Source organism: Eulemur rufifrons, chromosome 8 (assembly GCF_041146395.1).
Source record: "Eulemur rufifrons isolate Redbay chromosome 8, OSU_ERuf_1, whole genome shotgun sequence".
Classification (NCBI taxonomy): domain Eukaryota; kingdom Metazoa; phylum Chordata; class Mammalia; order Primates; family Lemuridae; genus Eulemur; species Eulemur rufifrons.
The window spans coordinates 7,009,028-7,028,564 of NC_090990.1; the positions used below are offsets into that span (position 1 = coordinate 7,009,028).

General features: G+C 59.8%; 1 protein-coding gene across 1 annotated transcript; it reads left to right on the forward strand.

The window, feature by feature from the left end:
• Positions 1–519: 519 nt before the first annotated feature.
• On the forward strand, positions 520–18,978 carry C8H1orf167 (chromosome 8 C1orf167 homolog). The gene is given in 22 exon segments (XM_069479136.1): positions 520–589; positions 1,587–2,797; positions 2,893–2,936; positions 3,308–3,515; positions 4,177–4,316; positions 6,115–6,245; positions 6,680–6,857; positions 8,252–8,427; positions 8,944–9,130; positions 10,508–10,705; positions 10,780–10,902; positions 11,648–11,856; positions 13,525–13,669; positions 14,544–14,951; positions 15,458–15,731; positions 15,841–15,960; positions 16,911–17,192; positions 17,481–17,623; positions 17,712–17,766; positions 17,768–17,823; positions 18,101–18,626; positions 18,814–18,978. Coding segments are annotated over 22 exon segments (5,049 nt in total).
• Positions 18,979–19,537: the final 559 nt, after the last annotated feature.

A 19,537-nucleotide genomic window follows, 5' to 3' on the forward strand; every position in this document is an offset into this window, starting at 1 on the left:
TTTCTTAGAGAAAGTGACAGGAACCAAGAACTGAACATGTCCAGGAATGGAGGCTCCACCCAGTCGTCCTTCAGCGCAGACAGCTTAGAGCTGGAGTGTTTCTGAGAGGGGAGGGAGAGTGGTCTGGAAGTGGCAACAGGAAGCAGAGAGGGCCGCACCCCGCCACCAGGGTCCCCCCTCCCAGAGACCGGCCTAGGCAGTGGCGTCAGCATGGTGGCTGGGAGTCTGCAGTCAATGTCAGAAAGATCCTGCACAGGACACTAGCAGCTTACATGGAAAGGGGGAAGATAGTGGGGCAGGAAGAGTCCCCAGAGGCCCGACCAGTGAGGGGCAGGCCCGGAACACCGTGAGGCTGGGCGGAGGGCAGCCAGGGTGCTGCTGAAGAGTGGGGGTGGGGACCAGAGCCGGCCGGGGCTGGGTGGGAGCCAGGGCAGCCTGTCCTCTCCCCACAGAGCCCATGTGATCAAACAAACCAGACCACTGAGCATGGCGTAGACCAAGGACACTGCTCTGAAGCCCATGGAGCTACAGCCAGACACCAGCCACAAGGAGAACGTGCCCCCAAAGCCTGGGGCACCCCTGAGGCCAGGCAAGAGGCTTAGTGGGCCTGGGTGGGCCCCTGCAGGCATTGGCCCAGAGCCCCTGTCCCAGACCTCGCTAATTCTAAAGATGTGCCGCCCACAGTCAGCTACGTGCAGGACAGTCTTTCCAGGCTGGGGCCTGAGGGAGGGATGGTGTCCCTGGCTAAGACGGGGCTCTTGTAGGTCAGTCTGTGCCAGGGGGCTGGTGGGCTGGGGGCCTCCCTGCTCAGGCTCTCAGGGCTGTGAGAAGGCTGCAGAGCTGGTCCAGCCAAGGGTGGGAACACCGCAAGAACAAATTCAGATTCTGATTCATATCCCAGCTTCTTCATGTTCTAGCTGTGTGACCATGGGGCAAGTTACTTAACCTCTTGGAGCTTTAGTTCCTATCCACAAAAAAGCAGCAACTTTCAGGGTCTACTGCACCCGCCAGGCCCAGTGCCGAGAACCTCCTGGGCACCTCATCCATCCCCACGGAGACTCTGGGGCCGTGGAGTGGCCTTGGGGGCTGAGGGGAGCCTCCAAGCCCCACCTCCGTGTGCCCCAGAGCAGTTCACTTTCCGCCGATTGCTCTGTCGGGTCTCACTCTCACCCCAGCCTGCTGCCCCGTCTCCTCGGTGCTCAGGCTGGAAGTCAAAGAGTCAGCCTTGATTCTTTTCTTTCCTTGACCTGCCTCTTCGGAGCCTGTTGTCTCTACCTCTGAAGCTTGTGTGAATCTTCTCTATACTCACCTGCCCACCTGCCACCCTGATGCCTGGGACCCCCTCACCAGCCTCCTAAATACTTCCCTGCTTCCCTGTGTCCCCCACCACCTGTCTCCAAGACCCCCAGGGGGCACCCATCAGTCCACTCTGGAGACAGAGCTGGCAGCAGACCCCTAAAGTCCTGGCTCCCTCTTCCTGGGGCCCTTTCCCTGCCCAGCTCTGAGGCCTGGACGCCCCACCTGTGCCTCCTGAGCGCTGACCACTGAGTCCTCCCCCAGGACATGACCGTCTCTCCTCTCTTTAGAGCAACAGAGATTCCGAAGGACCCTGGGCGTCGGCCTGGACAGTGGATGTGGCCAGTGGGTGCCCAAGAGGGGAAGGCCTGCCGCCACACCCTCCCCAGGGGCAGCGCTGCACCAGGAGCCCTGTGGGGTCCAGACCAACCTTGCCAGCCCTGGTCCCCGCCTGGGCCTAGTCCTGAAGGACACCGTGGGCCCACTGGTCAATTCAAGCTTCTGGCAACAGAGTAACCTGCAGCCCGCCACTGGGAGGCCCCGGGGCAAGGCCCGAGAGTTTGCCCAGCAGAGTAACCTGAGCATAAGCGAGACCACCAGCCCCTGCCTCTGGCCAGAGCCTCGGGAAAGCTTCGGGCCCCACGTGCTGCCCTGGGGAAGTCCCCTACCGCAAGGGCCACCGGCTCGCCCATCCCACAGCCTGATGCAGTCCAGGCTGCTGGCCACAGACACCCAAAGCCTGGACTTCAGGCCCGCTGCAGGCTTTGCCCCTCTCAATGGGCGCACACAGCCAGGCCCCAGATCCTGGCGTGGCCTGGGGAACTGGACTTCCAGGCTTGAGGGGCAACCCCTCACTCTGGAGGACCTGGCTGTCCCTGCCCAGAGCCAGGCTCGGGCCCCATCCCACGCTGCCATCCATGAGCTACTGGCCTCCGTACGACGCCTGGAGCAGGAGGCAGCCCGTCTCAAGTGCAGGGTGTCCCAGGGGTCCCCAGGTGCTGCGCAGTGGGACCCCTGGCCCAGCAGTGGCCAGGCACCCCAGCCCAGCCGGCCTGTTCTTGCCTCCTGGCATGAGAGGAGGAAGAGACACCCCCGAGGCCATAGGAAAACTGCAGATTTCCTCGAGACCCAGGGGGCTCAGGCTGGTCTCTCAAACTCTGGGACACGCAGCAAGCCAGCGTTGCCGGAGACCACTTTGGGGATGCTGCCTGGAGATCTTGACCCGCAGCAGGGGCCGCATCCTGCCCACCCGCTAGGGCCCGGAGAGGACTGCTCCCCAGAGCCTGTGTGTGGCAGGGCACAGAGGGGCCACCCCCGTCTTCCTCAAGGGGTGAGCAGCAGGGAGGCCACACTCTGTTCTTCAGCCTTCTCTAGTGCAGCCCCGGGGGGCCTACCTGGGCGGAAAGGAGAGGAGGGGGCCCCAAAGGAGCTGGCCAGCAGGGAGGAGGAGCGCACGGCTTCCTGTCTGCCAGACACAGCCCCAGCCAGGAGCACCCTGCAGGTAGAGGCCAGAGAAGGCTGGGGGTGGGGGAGGGGGAGCCCTGTCCCACTTGTTCCTCGGCCTGAGGACTGTGTGACATCCTCTTGCTTTCCTAGAACCAGGCCCCAAACATTGTGCCTCTGGAATCGGCTGCAACCCGGTGAGGCCATGGCTGGCTGGGCACGGGGGTGGGGGACACGCTCCCAGTTCAGCTCGTCTCCCTTTGCCTGGGCTGTCCCTGCTGGGGAATGAGGAGAGCCTCCTGGCCCCAGTGACAAGAATGTGGGGACTGCTGCTCCTGGGTTTGGGGCACTGGGAGCCCTAACCGGAGGCTGCCCTGGACACTTGTCAGTCAAATGGGGTGTTCTCCTGCCTCCAGGGCCTTTCTTGTCTGGGATTTCCAAGTCTAGCCCCATGGCACGTCACCCTCGTGATTGCTGGAAAGGTGCATGGGCGGTGCCCAGCTGCCAGCTGCTCCCTGGGGGTAGAAGGGCCGGGGCCACCCCCTGATCAGCCCTGGTCTGTGCCCAGCCGGCAGCTGCTGTCCAGATGTTTCAGAGCCTGGAGGCACTTGGCGCGGAGCCGGCGGGCCATGGCAGCAGCAGTGGCACTGGGCCACCGGCGGCTGTTGCGAAGGGGCTTTCAGGCACTGCGGTGGGCCCCGTGGCTCCGGGAGGCCCGGCTGGAGGCAGCACGGGGACGATACACAAAGGCCCTGCTGGCCCGGAGCTTCCGAGAGGTCAGGGGTCTCCAGGTTGGGCCAGGGGAGGTGTGAAGCACTGGTGTGTCGGGGAGGAGCCTCTGTCTGCTGAGAGGGCACCCACTGGGCACAGGCTGCACCTCATGAGTGATCAGGGCAGAGCATGTAGTTATAAGTCCAGACACCTGAACTAGCTCTGCTGGAGTTCAAATCCTGCCTCCACCACTTTCTAGCTGTGTGACCTTGGGCAAGTTAGTTAACCTCTCTGTGCCTCAGTCTTTTTATCTCTAAACTGGGATAATAGTACATTATCAGGGTTGCTGTGAGATTAAATTAATAAATGGAAGGGACTCAGAACCCTGCCTGGCACCTAGCAAGCATTCTACCTTGTAAGTGATTGGTATTTTTTAATAGTGATTTGCCAGCCTGGACCAGAAGGGTGCCTCTGTGTTCTTCCCTCCTTGGGAAAAGGGTGCTCTGGGAGGCCCAGTCCCAGGTTTTATCTCCCAAGAAAAGCCCTGCCCCTAGGGATCCATTTCTCCATTCCTTCATTCCCAAAGAGGCAGGGTAGTTCAGTGGTTAGGACCACAGGCTTTGGAACCTGATAGGGGTATTTGACTCCTGTCCCCGTCCCTGCCTGGTGCTCTCCTGGGAGGCACATTTGAGGCCGACATCCCCTCCCCCTTCTTTCTTGACCCAGTGGAGGAACCTGGCTCTGCAACGGGAGCAGGGGAAGCATCCCATCCAGGCTGGGTCAGGCCTCCCACCCCCCAGGGGGGGCCAGGGCCAGGGCCCCTCCTTGGGAAGGAAGGCGGTGGCGGACCCTGCCCAGAGGACCAGGTAGGCTGGGACCCCCCAGATGGTCAGTGTGGCCTGGGCAGCTGGTGGCCTTCCCTCCCCTCCTTCCTACCTTGCTGCCCGTCCTTCCCCTCCCCCATCAGAGAATGGGATGCAGCGAGCAGACTCGGACAAAGATTTATGCAAAAGATGTCCATCACGGCATCTTTTATAATTGTTAACAACTTCGAAACAGCCTAAATGCTCAACAGTGAGTGAGGATATTAGGGTTTGACCACGTGATGAACAATGGAGCAACCATTCAATATGACGTTTAGAAGACTTTCAAAAAATTCCTTCCCACTCTTTTTTTTTTTTTTTTGAAACAGAATCTCACTCTGTTGCCCGGGCTAGAGTGCCGTGGCGTCAGCCTAGCTCACAGCAACCTCAAACTCCTGGGCTCTAGCAATCCTCCTGCCTCAGCCTCCTGCCTGGCCTCTTCCCACTCTTTTTTCCCTTTATTTTTCTTTTCAATATCTTTATTGGTCTTATTTCTAATCATAATAGTAACGCATGCTTGATTTGAAAAAACATTAAAAATAGTCAGAAGTATATGAATCAACTAGAAAGCTGCATCCCCTCCCGTTCCCCTCTTTGGAAGTATTTTTATGAGTATTTGCATAGAATTTTTAAAGGCGAGAAGAAAATGGTATGACAATGTTAAATAAAAAAAGAAAAGAGGATAAAAAATAGTACCTAAAATATTTTTTACCAAACATGTAAAACAGTGCTTAGAAAAAGGACTAAAAGGAAAACAAGTACTAAAATATTGCACAATGTGAATATACTTAACACTACCGAACTGTACACTTAAAAATGGTGAAAATGGGCCGGGCATGGTGCCTCACGCCTGTAATCCTAGCAGTCTGGGAGGCCGAGGCGGGAGAATTACTTGAGCTCAGGAGTTCAAGACCAGCCTGAACAAGAGTGAGACCTCATTTCTACTAAAAATAGAAAAAAAAATTAGCTGGGCAATTAAAAACGATAGAAAAAATTAGCTGGGCATGATGGCACAAACCTGTAGTCCCAGCTGCTTGGGAGGTTGAGGCAGGAGGATCCCTTGAGCCCAACAGTTTGGGGTTGCTGTGAGCTACAATGATGCCACAGCACTAGCCAGGGTGACAGAGCGAGACTCTGTCTCAAAAAAAAAGGTCAAAATAATCCCAGCACTTTGGGAAGCCAAGGTTGGAGGATTGCTTGAGGCCAGGAGTTTGAGAACAGCCTGGGCATCGTAGTGAGACCCCATCTCTACAAAAAATAAAAAAAATTAGCCTGCCTGGTGGCCTGTGCTTGTGGTCCCAGCTACTTAGGAAGCTGAGGCAGGAGGATCACTTGAGCCCAGGAGTTTGAGGCTGCAGTGAGCCGTGATGGTGCCACTGCACTCTAGCCTGGGCAACAGAGCGAGACCCTATCTCTAAAAAAAGAAAGAAAGAAAAAGATAGAAATAGTGTTTATCTCTATTGTTTATTGTCTTCTTCATTTCCCCAATTTCCCACTCCAGCAGTATATTGTTTTCATTCTTATTTTTAAATTGAACAAATGTATTTAAACAATTACTTAAATGATATGTTAAAAAATATACATTGTAAAAAAAGTCCAAACAGTATTGAAGAAAATGAAGCAAAGGAGAACCCCACCCCCCCCTTCAGCTTTTATAATCAGGGATGAAATGAACTGTCTGGAAGTGGGGGCTCAGCACCCTGGCTCCCAAGGGCAGACGGCACGGCCTGCCTCGGTGTGGACAGGAGGGGACCACACGCCCTCCCTGGGCCCAGCTTCACCGGCAGTTTCTCTCTGGCAGCTTCACCTTTAGCCCAGGGAGTCCGAGGGAGGAGGAGGAGAGACCCCAGCACATTCGGTCCCATCCTGGGCAGAGGCCAGCCGATGAAGACGTGAAAGTCCAGACGCTGCAGGCCCTGCGGCAACTGGCCGGTGAGGTGGTGTGTGCTGGGGACCGGGGAGAGATGGAGGCAGGCCAGGTGGGGCCTGAGCCCCCACACCAGGTGGGGAAGGGTGGGGGAGCCCAGAGTGAGTGAGCAACTTCCCAGACCTCCATGGGGACCCATTTTACTGTGCCCATTTTTAAAACTGTGCCCATTTTACTGATGGGGAACTGAGGCACAGAGAAGCTGAGTGACCAGCTTGAGGACACACAGCACGAGAGGTGCCCATCTGCATTTGGGTGACACTAACACTGATACAGGCCCACACCAGAGGCTTGAGCATTGGAAGAAGATGTCACTTACTCAGGCACCAGAGATGGGGAGGTCCAGGGATGGGTGCGACTGGCACCCCAGGTGTCAGTAGCCCCTCCTGGCTCCGATCTTCCCCTTTGCTCGGTCTCTCTCTCCTCTCTCTCTCCACAGTCTTCCTCCTGTGGTGCCATCAGAAGGAACAGGCCAGGCAGAACAGGGGGGTCCTGGGGGAGGCCACTGGGGCCACGCAGAAGACCTGGAGGACAGGGAGGCCCCCCCAGGCCGGGCACTGTCATGCTGCCCACGCAGCCCGTGTGGACTGCCAGCAGCAGAGAGCCTGGCTGTGCAGGTAGGGACCCCTTCCCTTCACGTCAGCTCTCGACTGCTAGTGTTGAGAGACGAGCGCCCAAGTGAGAAGTGAGCACGCTGCCGTTGCCTGGGCAGGCCCGAGCCACGCCGGCCGCCCCGGGCCGGGATTCGGCCACAGCACAGGTTAGCGCCCGCCTCCCCCGCCTCTGTGGGCCACGGGCGTGGAGCCGCGGCCGGTGGGGGACCAGACGAGAAGTGAGCGGTCACAGGCTGAGTCTAGTGCTGTGGCGGGAAGGAACACAGATCCCTGCGTTTTTTCCCCTGGTGGTTAACGTTTTATTATGGGGTATTTTCATCTTACACAAAAGTAGAGCGGATGGGACAGTAAACCCCAGCGTGCCGATCACACAGCTTCAACGCAGTCAGCCTCCCAGGAAAGCGTGTTCACGTGCGCCCCCAACTCGTCCCCTCCAAATCCCAAACATCGTACCATTTCATCCCTAAATACTTTTACGTGCATTTCTAAAAGGCAAAGACTCTTTAAAAACAAAAACAAAAACAAAACAAAACAGCCGCAATACCATTCTCACACCTAAAGAAATGAACCATAATTCCTTAACGCCCGCAAATATCCGGTCAGTATTCAAATTTCCAGTTGTTTCGCAGTATATATCGTGTCAGGGTTTGGGTGGAGATCCACTCTCGAGTGGTCGATGAGTCGTTAACGTCGTTTTAGTCTGTGGGCTCCCCCTCATTTGTTTTTCTTGCATTTTATTTGTGGAAGAAACCAGGCTGCTAGTCTGCTCTAGTTTCCCACTGTTGGCCTTTTGCTGCCCGCGTGCCCCTGGCCTAGTCTTCCCGGGAACTTTTAACACAGGGAGCTGACCCCGACCACGACCGCGGCTCGGCGGGGTGTGCAGGAGGAGCTCGGCTCAAAGGCCCCTGGTGGGGACCACACAAGCTCCAGGGACAGCAGCGTCCAGCTGGAGCCTTGTTAGTCCAGGCTGGGGGGCCGGGGGGCTGGAAAGGTCCGTGGGGCCAGATCATGCAGGTCCTTGTAGGCCGTGCGGAGGGGCTGAAGTGTTACAAGAGCAAGGGAGCTGCTGCCGGAGGAGGGGGCAGGAGAGTAGGATGATTTGATTTGACATTGGGAAAACACCACTCTGGTTACCGAGTAGGAACTGACAGGAGGGGTCAAGCGTGGATGCCAGTGGCCGGGCCGGGGGCTGCTGGGGCCGTCCAGGTGCCCAGAGGTGATGGTGTCGGGCCTGAGCTGGTGGCATGCCATGTGTCCTCACAGCAGCCCCATTCGACAGATGAGAATACAGAGGCGCAGAGAGGCGGTGGTTTGCCCAAGGCCTCGGTAGTGTGTCTGGCAGGCAGCTGCAGCTGCAGCCATCGGTCCTGACCATCGGCCTGGGTACTTTCTCCCAGGTGCTTTGGGGCCTGGCAGCGGTTCGTGCAAAGAGGGTCCCGGTGCCGGGCCCACCTGGCTGACCGCCGGGCGGGGATCCTGAGGACGTGCCTGGGACGGTGGGTGCAGATGAAACAGCTCCGGGGCTCAGATGGGGCAAAGGTGACCCAGCTGTCCCTCTGCCTGCAGAAGGCAGGTGAGCAAACGATGGGCCGAGGGGCTCCCACCCCTGCAGACTGTGTCGCTTGAGCCCCTTCCTCAGCGGGCCCCAGTGGAATGTGTGGGTTCTTGTCGTGGGAGGTGGTAGAACTGGGGGCTTTCCAGAGCGCAGCCTGCGGGCCTGGGAGCGTCCAGGAGGGGTCCCCGGAGTGGGCAGGCCTTGGCTGGGACACATCCCCACTCCCCATCGGGTGCTCCCTGCGAGAGAGACCTTGTCCCGTCTCCTGCCACTGCAGGCAGCCCTGGTATCTCATCTCCTTCCCGGCAGGGATGTGTCCTTGCTCTTGGGAAGCTTCTGCCCCCACCTCAAAACCTGACAGGGGAAGATGGGATCTTTGGGACCTCCTGGAGGGGAGGGTCTGGAGGTGGTGGGCGGGGGCGGTGCCCGTGAGGGAAGGGGTCCCACGGGGGCCTGGGGCAGCAGCTACCGATAGCTCTGGGCAGAGGGAGGTCGGTGGGGACCTGGCTGACTCACCCCTTCGCTGCTTCTCAGGGCATGTGGCCCTCCGCAGCTCAGCCCCTGGAGCCACCAAGGCGCAAGACCTGGGGGCAGCGGACCAGGCGCAGAGGCTGTCCCAGGAGCAAGGCCGGGACTCCCTGCAGGAAGCCTGCCGGAGACTGGCCCTCCACCGGGCACTGCTGCTCTGGAGGACGCGGCTCTCCCTGCGCCAGTGGGCCAAGTAGGTGTCTGAGAGCTTGTGACCTAGGGTTGGGCCGGGGGCCACAGGGTGGGCCCAGCATGGGCCTGGCACACTGTGGTACCCGGCAGATGCCAGGCCCCAGGAGGTGGCCTAGGGACACTGAGACTGTGATTGAGCAGAGAGCCGCCAGGGGCCATGTGGCTGCCTGGGACACAGGCAGGAGCTCCACCGAGGTGGCTGGAGCCTGAGTGGGTGCCGTCTCCACACTGAGGCGAGCCCCTGTGGCAGGAACTGTGTCTGGCCTTCCCGCTGCCTCCCCGGCCCCCAGCCCGTGCCTGGCGTGGGCAGGCACAGGGTAAGTGCCACACACAAGTGAGGGAAGGAGCCGGGAGCAGAGCTCTCTCCCCCGCCCCATCTGCCTCGTTACACAAGCAGAGAAACCGGGGCTCAGAGGGGTTGGGGAGCTTGCTCTAGTCCCAGGGTGAGCCAGGAGCAGGAAGGCCCCCGTGTCAAGACCTTCCTGGTGCTGCCTCTGCACAGAGTGCTCATTGCTGGGGTCAGAGCCAGGCTGAGCTGTGGTGACGGGAGGGTGGGCTCAGGAGGGGCGGCTTCCCTGACGGGATGTCAGGAGGAACGAAAGCCCGTGGGAGCAGGGTTAAGAATTCTGTCCTTGAAAGCCACACACCTGGCATCCATGATCCCCACAGCCACTTGGTCCACTTGGACCCTCAGTCTCTTTCAGCGTACCCCTAGAACTCCAGGAGAACCCAATTCACCATGGTCCTTCAGAACATAGCCCTCCCTCCCCCAGTCCTGCCTTCGGGCATCAGGGCACAGTCGATGTCTCCCTGCAGTGTACCCGGCACTGCCCTGCTAGTCTGAGATGAGACCCAGGTCTGCCACTGTTTGGAGTCTGGGGAGATAACCTTCCCGCAGGCCCTGGTTTTCTTATCTTTATAACGGAGTAGAGGCAGAAGTACTGGTGTGGTTGTGCATGTGGGCTCCGGAGTCGGGGTCCCTGGGCCTCGTTCGGCTCCACCCCAGTCAGCTGCATGGCCCCCACCACGCCCTGGAGTGTGGCGAGGACTAGACAAGTTAAGGGGTAGAGCATCAGCCCAGCCTTAGTGCTCACAGAGTCACCCGGGGGCTCTGGAAAAGTCCGGAAGCCCCAGCTGCACCCAGACCGTTAAGTCAGAATCTCTGGGGGTGGCAACCCGGTGGGCATCGGTATTTCGTGAAGCCCCCATTGATCCCAGCGTGCGGCCAGTGTGGGACATGGCGGGGTAGAGCACTAGCCCAGTGTCTGGCCCACGGTGAGCACCTCAGCACTTTCCCAGTGGCCAGGTGGGTGGCCTCCGCTTGTCCGGGACTCAGGGACTCAGGGACTCAGGGACTCACTCCCTGCCTCTTCCGCAGCTCCTTCTTCCAGAGCATGCGGCACCGGCTGATGCGGCGTACCCTGAGGCGGTGGCACTTGAGGGCGTGGGGCCCGGGGTCCCCGTCAGGCTGTGCCAGGATCGCCTTGGTCCTGGAGCCACCGGGCAGCGTCCTGGGAGGGCAGGCCTCGCTGGGCCGCAGCACACCCTGCAGCTCACTGGAGAAGGTGAGGGGCAGGTGGGTGGCGAGGATGGGGACGGGGCAGGGGACAGGGACCCAGGACGCCGCACCTCCTTCCTGGGCTCCTGGAGACCCTCGGGGGAGCTTTCTGTGGCAGCTGGGCAGCAGCAGGGGCTGTGCCTTCTGCTTTGGCAGGTGCCGGCCCAGCAGTCCCGGGGCGCCATGAGGTGGTCCCAGTGCACCCTGCAGAGGCGGTAGGGACCCTCCCCAGGCCGGGTGAGCCCTGCTGCCCACCACCCTATGGACTTGCCGTGTCCTGGCCGTCTCTCCCAGCAATCTCGGCCTTCGCAGCAGCAGCCCCTCGGCGTCCGCATCCCGTCCCGGGCGCCCCCCTTTCACACCCTTGTCAGCTTGGCCCCAGACCCAACTCCTCCTGTCCTCCCAGGGGGTGAGGCACTCTGCAGGGTCGCTCTTCCTCTCAGAGATTTCACAGCTGTGGTTCATTCATTTATTCATTCACAGCACAATGCGTGAGAGTTGGCATGCCTGGGTTCTAATCCCAGCGTTGCCCCTCAGCGCTGTGTGATCTTGGGCAAGTTGCTTAACTTCTCTGTGCCTCCATTTCTCTATCTGTAAAATGGGGGTAATAATAGTACTCACTGCAATGGGACATCAGCGAGGTAGGGACACAGATGTCCCCTAGCACAGTGCATGGCACGTAGTAAGCACTCGGTCGTAGCAATATTTATGGCCAGTGGCTGAGCACAGGACTGGGCAGTGGGGGCCTGGGTCCCATTCTATCCCCACCACCTGTCATGTGACCCTCAGAGAGGTGTTTGGCCCCTCCGGTCCCCAGCAATCCACCCTCCCCCACGGCGGGAACAGAGAGAAGAGTCACCCGGGGCCCCTTCCTGCTGCTAAGGGGAGGGGAGAGGCGGGCTGGGCTGGCCTGGCCTGGGTGGCGGTGCCCATCCTCAGGGTGGACACTCCCCTTCCCAGCGTCCTCCTCAGCTGGAGCCACTGGGCCACAGCCCAGGCGGCCCGGAGAGAGCTGGCAGCCCGCTGGGCCTGGCGTCGGAGCTGCAGGGCTGCGCTGTGCCTGTGGCGGCGGCGGCTGGCGCAGTGGCAGGAGGCGGAGCGGTGGGCTCGGGAGCGGGCCTGGCGACTGGCGCGTGACGCCCTGTGCTGCTGGCACTCCTGCTGGCAGAGTGAGTGGAGGACTGGGGTGGGGGCACTGTGGGTGAGGAAGGGGCCTGGGTCCATCCATGAGACCCGGGATTTCATATCCTGTAGCAGAGTCCGGGGATGGGACCCCCATGGGGCACACCCAGGACTGGGGTGGCAGAGCAGACCTGGGGGCTTGGGCTTGTCAGGGTGAGTTTGAGTCCCTGCTCTCCCATCCCCTTGCTGTGTGGACCTTATACACGCTCCTTCCCCTCCCTGAGTCTCAGCTCTGTCATCTGTGAAGGGGGGATAGCATAGTACCCGCCCCATAGGGTCACTGTGGGAATCCCGTGCAACACTCCACGTACAGTTCCTGGTAGGTGTCACCATCATCCATGTCACCATCGCCTTCGTCTTCATCCTTGACATCCTCATCATCCTCGCCTGGCCTCCAAGAGCCACTGGTCTGAGCTCTGAGTCGGGGGAGCAGTGGGCAGGGTCACGGTGCCCTTAGACCCCAGCAGAGTTAGTGAGGGGGTCTCCGGGAGGAGTTGAGGAAGGCAGAGCATCGGGGAGAGGGGCTGAGGTGGCGGGAAAGGCACAGGCCAAGGTGCAGCGGGGAGGACCTAGGTGTGCTGAGCTGGCTGAGGCTGCGCGTTGCTGGAGAGGCCTGAGGAGTGTGGCCAGCGAAGGGGGAAGGATTACTCTAAGACAGGTTTGCTCCAGCAGGTTGAACCCAGCGAAGTCAGGGTCAGAGCTGGAGAGGTCTCTCTGATCAACTGCATTAGTTATCTATTGCTGGGTAACAAATTCCCCAAACACGTGGTCGTTTGTGAACCACAAACCTTTACTGTCTCACAGTTTCTGTGGGGCCGGAGTCCAGGTGTGGCTCAGCTGGTACCTCTGCCTCGAGGCCTCCCAGGAGGCTGCAGGCAAGTTGTTGGCCAGGGCGGCAGTGTCATCTGAAGGCTCAGTGGGGGAGGGACATCCACTTCCAAGGTCACTCCCATGGTTTGGTTGTCGGCAGGCCTTGCCCCGGGGGCTTTTCTCCAGGCCACCTCATGAATGGCAGCTGGCTTCCCCCAAGGTGACCCACCCAAGGGGAAATGAGAGTGTGCCCAAGCCAGAAGCTAGTCTTTTTATAACCCAATATCAGAAGTGACATCGCATGACTTCTGCCGAATTCTATCAGAATCAAGTCAAGAAATCCAGTCCCTGCTCGAGGAGGGCACTGCGCAGGACATGACCACCAAGAAGAGGGGCCATCGAGGGCTATTTAGAGGCTGCGCACTACACCAATGGATCGTATTAATAGGCTGGCAGGTGGGGCCTTGATTGTTCTAGAAAGCCCATGTCCTGTCCACTGGGGACAGTTGCTTCTTCAGCCCAGTTGTTGCCCACAGTGTTGCCAGACCTAGTTTTTAAAGAAAAAAACGAAAATCTAGATTTGTATCTGAATTCTCCTGATTCCTAAACGTTGTCCAGGAATTTTTAAAAAACAAAACCCCAATGACTCTGTGAGCGGGGAGTTGGCCTGGTCCCCAGGAGGACACTTGTAATGGAAGCATTTTAACCCAGACAGCTGGGGCGGCCTCCTCTGTTCCCACCCGGGTCGGGGCAAAGGGCTGGCGGGGCAGAGGCCCACGGCACCCAGGGCACAGGGGAGAGGCCAGCATGAGCATCCATGGCACTTCAGCATCCCTCTGCCCCAGGGCAGCAGTTCCTGCGTGACAAGTACCAGAGGTGGGTGCGGGTCCGCCTCCAGCGCCTGCAGAGGGCTGTGTTCCAGGGCTGGCAACAGGCGACGGTTCAGCGGAGACACACGGCGGCCCGGCCAGAGCAGCTGCCACTGCAGAGGTGGGTGGACCTGGGGGCGGACACAGAGCCCGGGGGACGGGAAGCTCAAAGGGCAGCCCTGGAGGTTGGGGCCCAGCAAAGGAGGGGGTGTACAGGGAGACCCCAGCCTGGAGATGGAGGGCCATGACCACCAACACCTCATTATCTGTTCTGGGGGGTGGCGGCCAACCCCATCCCTAACCTTTGACCCTAACAAGCCCCAGGAGTCCAGCTCCTGGCCAGGTCAGTCCGTTTGTGTCAGGGGATACAATCAAGACGGGGAGAGCAACTCCTCAGACATCCGCCCATAGCGCGTGCTGACGAAGGTCGTAGCACTGGAGAATCCTGCTGCTGCCAAGGGCAGAGAGCGAAATCCTCACTTGGACACGGACGTTCTGGTGGAGCAAGCAGACAGCTCGTTCATGCATATTTTAAAATTAAGCAGAGGGGACAGAGGACACTGCTGCCGAAAGCTCAGTACAAATTTGCAAGTGTTCACAGTGTCCCCACAGGCGCAGCTGACTGACCGCAGAGTGGCTGACGTCTGCGCTGTCGCTGTGAGGGGCGTCCACGTTTCCTGGGCCCCTCAGGGAGTGGGGGTTGTGTTCCTCCTTTCCCTCTCGGACACTGGGCGTGTGAGGGGACGCAGGACACGGCTGTTGTGGGACTTGAACCCACAAGTGCTGGTTCCCATCCCTCCCAGGGCAGCACCTGCCCCCCAAGCCTGAGGTTGAAAGACGGGGCGTCTGCGAGTGCCGAGGCCCCTAAAGGGGAGCCGATGCTTTCAGCCGTTGCTCGTCAGTCAGTACTTTGTGGGCGTTTGTGGGCATAAATTTGAATAAATGGGACTTTTGACTCTGAGAGCCAGCAGCCCCCTCCATCGCCCATTTTGCAGCTACTTGCAGGCCTGGCTTGAGGTTGTGAGAGACCCAGGGGTGCACCAGGCCCGGCGTCGAGACTTCCAGGATGGCCTGAGGAGAAGGGCACTGGCAGCCATGCCGCCCACGTGGCGGGAAGCCCCTGCGGCTGCAGCCCGGGCACAGGGGCAGCTCGGGGCCCAGGCCTCCCCTGCCCGCTGGAGAAGTCTCGTGCAGCGGGGCTGGGCAGACAGGCAGCTGAGGAGGGCCCGGGCCCGGCTGGCCTCCAAAGCATGGCAAGCGGCCCTGGGCTGGCACCATGGGGCCCAGCAGCCGGCAGAATGGACAGCTGGGGCCCGGGCAGCCCTGTGCTGTTCCCCGGGGGTGTGCCAATCCCGCCTTGGCCAGTCCAGCAGAGCCCACACCGCCCGGGAGCTGAGTGCCTGGTGAGTGCCCGGGTCAGGCCTGGAGCTTGTCTGTGGCAGGGCCAGGGTGTATTTTGTGCCTGGGGCAGTGCAGAGGCTCAGGAGCGTGGTTGGGGGCGATAGGGACAGGCCATCCTGGCCGTTGCAGCTGGTGCTCGGCCACATCCCAGCTCTGCCACTTTCTGGCTGCGTGGCCCCTCCTTGGGGAAGTCTCCAACAGAGGGTCTTGCAGGCACTGGGCACAGGCCACCACTCAGCGAGCGTGCCGTCAACTGGCGTTCTCATGAGCAGAGGGCAGTAAAGTGGAGCAGGCAGGACTGTCCTCTCTCTACCCCTAAACAGGATGCTTGTCCCCAGCATGTGAAATTCTTCTCCCTCCAGGCCACTCCCCATGCTTGTTTTAACCCTATTCTTCAGAAGAGGGTGGGGAATGGGGTGGGCTGGGGGCACTGGGGAGGGCTCTCTGCAGGGCTTGCCAGGGTCCTGGACCTGATGGCCCTGGGTCTGGGCTCATCCCTCACCCCCAGGGTTCTAGAGGCCTGGGCCCAGTCGGTGGCCCAGGGCCATGTCCAGCGAGCTGCTGTCACCCAGCTCCAGCAGGCTGGGCGCAGGCGCCTCCTGCAGACCCACTGGGCGCAGTGGCAGACAGCGCTGCTCAGAGTGCGGCTGGACCAGCGGGCTGCGGCCCAGAAAGCCAGCACAGTCTGCCCCAGGCCCCAGGCCCACCTTACGCACTGGCCCAGGATGGCCAGCAGGGGGCACCTCCTGCTGCTGCTGGACACCCCAGCCCCGTGGAAGCAGGTGAGTGGCGGCCCAGATGGATGGGAGGTCCACAGATGACCCTCAGGCCACTGGCCTTAGAATCAGCTTGTTTCGGCCCATGGTGGCTGCACGCTGGATGCTTCTCCAGGGGCCCAGCAGCCTCGTAGACATGACCCCTCCCCGGTTCTCGGTCAGCCTCCTGGCTCTGCACGGAACTCTGGATCCGTCCGCATTTGCCGAGCACCCAGCCAGTGCCAGGCCGACGTGGGTCTGCCGCAGACAAACTGCTGGGGCCACGGTCCATTAGGGAGACAGATGCTTAAATTCATTACGTATCACGGTGCCGTCTAAGATCCACATAGGTACGTGAGGACAATAGCAATTTTTTGTCGTTTTTTTTTTTCATATTAGAAAAGTGAAATACACTCATTACAGATAGATCAGAAAGTATAAAGTGGGAAAAAACCCAACTTCTTTTTCATAATTCGCTCCACCCAAAGGTAACTGTCAGTCCCTCCCCACACCAGAGGCGGTTAGTTCCAACATCGCAAATGGTGGTGAAAAGTTGACGGCCTAACGGGAGGAAGAGACCACGAAAGTCGGGCACAAATGACGCTGCCCCACAGTCTGGGGACATGGCAGTGAGGGACACAGCCCCAGAGATACCAGCAGGCGAGACAGTTCCTAAGATCAATTGGCATCATCGCATACCCTATTTCAGAATGCTGGAAAGAATATAATCGACTTTAGAAAGAGTCCAAGCAAAAATGTCATGACGGTTTTTGTTTTTTTAAATGGAATTGAAAGACCCTAGCTCTGGCTATGTGCGGAATTCACATACGTGGGGCTACGGCAACAGCAGATGCTGGGGCCTTGGGGTATTTTATTTCTAGATATGTGTTACGGCGCAATCTTTTTTCAGAGCACTTTTATACTTTCATTCCATTCCTGTCAGCAGAGACAAGGATCCCAAATACTGATGGAGAAACTGAGGCTTCTAGAAACTAAATGCAGGGCATGGTACCCAGGGCTTGATTTCCCTCCCTTCTGCCGCAGTGCGCACACACGCAGGCATCACGCCATCTTTGGCGCAGAGCCAGTGGTGTGTCCTGCTGGCCACGCTACTCCTGGGCACCCTCTCTGTCTCCTGTAGGAGGCTTGGGGGCCACGGGGGACATGAGGCAATGTGAACCACCCCATTTGTGCACACGCAAGTAGGAGGCCCTGCTACCAGGCGCAGGGCAGGACAGGGAGGACAACCCCCACCCCCTGGCCTGGGCCCCAGGAGGCCCAAGCCTGCTGGGCTCGGGTTTTCCTCTCTGGCTGTTCCCTCAGATCCACAGCTGCTGGACACAGGCCAGAGGGCCAGTGCTGCCCGGGCCAGCACTGCAGCACAGCCTCGGTGGACAGAGGACGCAGAGGGAAACATCCTGGGCTCAGAGTAAGGAGACTTTGCCTTGGGTGACAAGTTTAGGGGTGAGGCGTCACCAGCCCTCAAGGGTCTAGAGTCAGCCCCTTGGCAAATTGGTCTTCTGGGTTTTTACTCTTTTCCCCACCCATTTCCTCTTAAACAGCTGTTTTGAGAAAACACTTGGTTTTCCTGTCCCACCCTGTCAGTTTTGTTTGGGCAGCAGCTCGGAGCTGCAGGAGGCTCAGGAGATGTGGGGAGAGGGGGGACGCCATGCTCAGCACTACACCTCCATCGACCCTCTTCATTGCTCTCGGCTCCTAGGCTCATGCCAAGGCACAAGCTGCCTTGCTGGACCACTGTGTTGACCTCTTCTGACTCCACTCCCCTTTCCAGGCTGGTTGCAGTGGCCTGGCCGCTATAGCTGGGCCCCAGGCCCGCCCCCCACGGGACCAGGAGGGCACTGCAGCCCTGAGCCCAGGGCCCTCAAAGGCCAAGGTTGGGCTCGTAAAAGGAGGCTGGGGTAAGAGCGGCTGTGTGTGGGCACGCGGTGGGGCAAGGGCTGAGGGGCTTGCCTGAGCCATGGCCAGAGCTGGGCCCTCCCTGGCCAGCGCTCGCAGCTGCAGGGTCCTGGAGGAGCAGGCCCAGGCCCGTGGCTCTGCCCTTCCTCCTGGCCATGAAGGTTCCTGATGCTCTTGGCCGTCAGGAAGAAGCACCTACAGCGCTGGCGCCCTGAGGCACCACAGGGCTCCCAGCCGGCCCGGCGCCTGGCAGCGATGTGGTGGGTGCTCAAGGGGCGGAGCAGTTGGCACAGGCCCTGGTGAGTGGGCACGGCCTCTCCCCGCCCTGGGCACATCTCCTGTTTCATCCCATCCTCAACCCTCACCCCTAGAAGGTGTCCCTCTAAGTATGGATTTTGGACCTCCTGAGTCTGAAGCCTTGGGGGACAGGCCCAAGAATCTGCATTAACACTCCTCAGATGACAACCCCCTCGTCACAGCCCTTTCACCCTGGTGCCACAGGCATGCAGGAGAAGCAGCAGGAGGGCTGGGGCTGCTAGGGAGCGTGGGCGCGGGAGCCCTTCTCTGCCAACTGTCCCCATAGCTCAGAGAGTGGCATCTGAGAAGGGCCTGGCGGACATGGCGGCAGCGGATCCTGAGACTGCGGGTGGCTCAACGGTTATAGCAGCAAGAAGACAGCCGGATCCTTTCCCAGGGACTGGCATCTCCCCACCCTCCTTTACCCAGCCAACCCTTCCAAAACCAGTGACACATCTGGACATTGCTGAGTTGGGGGTCTTCCCGCTCGCCACTCCCGGGGCCCCTTTGTTTTCAGCAAAAGGGGTTCAGTCAGTTACAGAACACACTGCCTGGATGCTGGAGCCCCGACTGACTCGGGCCACAAGCTCAGCCCAGTCCCACCCGGGAACCCAGTTTGGGAACAAGGCTTGGCCTGCAGTGCAGCTGCTGCTGACACTAGCCCACGTAGGGTCTGGGTCCCTGAGCACCCATCCTGCATTTGCGCCACTCTGAGCACAGCTTCCTGGATCTGTTCTGAGCCTGTGCACTTGGCCTGGGGCAGGGCTGGCTGGCTGCTTGGGGCAGAGGGGCCTTGGGGACAGGAGGAGCTGGGCACAGGGCTGGCTCTAGCAGGCACAGCACAGCCCCTGGAGGGAGCTGAGACAAACAGCCTTTCCTCCCCCTCTGATTCCAGGCCTTTAAGAAGTGGCATCAGCGCCTGGCAGCCAGGAGCCCAAGGAGAGGAGCCGCCAGCAGCCCAACAGCCCTGGCCAAGCCAGGCCCCGGGGGCCCCTGGAGCAGGCAGGAAGCTCCTGAGTCCCCAGGGGTGGTGGGCTTGGGGGCCCAGCTGCAGCTGTAACTTGTTCCCATAGAATAAAATGCAGAACTAGGGAAAATAAAAAATAAGAAAGAAAGAAAGAAAAACAAAGAAAAAATAAAAAAAGCAGAACTGAGCCCAGCTTTTTCAGAAAAGGAACCGCGCCCCACACGCCCAGGGAGAACAGTGACGGACAGACAGCTCAAGGAGCTCTGGAGGACAGGAAAGTGCCCTCCTCAGTCCCAGCTCAGTCTCTTGGAAAGGCTGCCCTTCTGCCCCAGCCGGCCGAGAGGGACCCCGCGACTGTGCCCGCCTCCTCTGCCATCAGGCTGCTCTGGGACACCCCACCCCCATTCTGGCTGCAGTCCTCGTTTCTGCTGAACTAGTGACCCGGGACAGGGGACAGCCCATCTACACCTGCCAGTCACTGCCCCAGGGAGCGGAGGGGAGGGCAGCTGGCGGGAAGAAACCTACCGAGCAAATAAGCCAGGAAGTGTGGCTGCCGCACAGCCCCACGCAGAGCTGGGGCCTCTGGTGAGGTGAACCTCATCTTTGCCTTTGACAGTGAGTGGGCAGATGATGCCTCGGTGGCCAGGGGAAA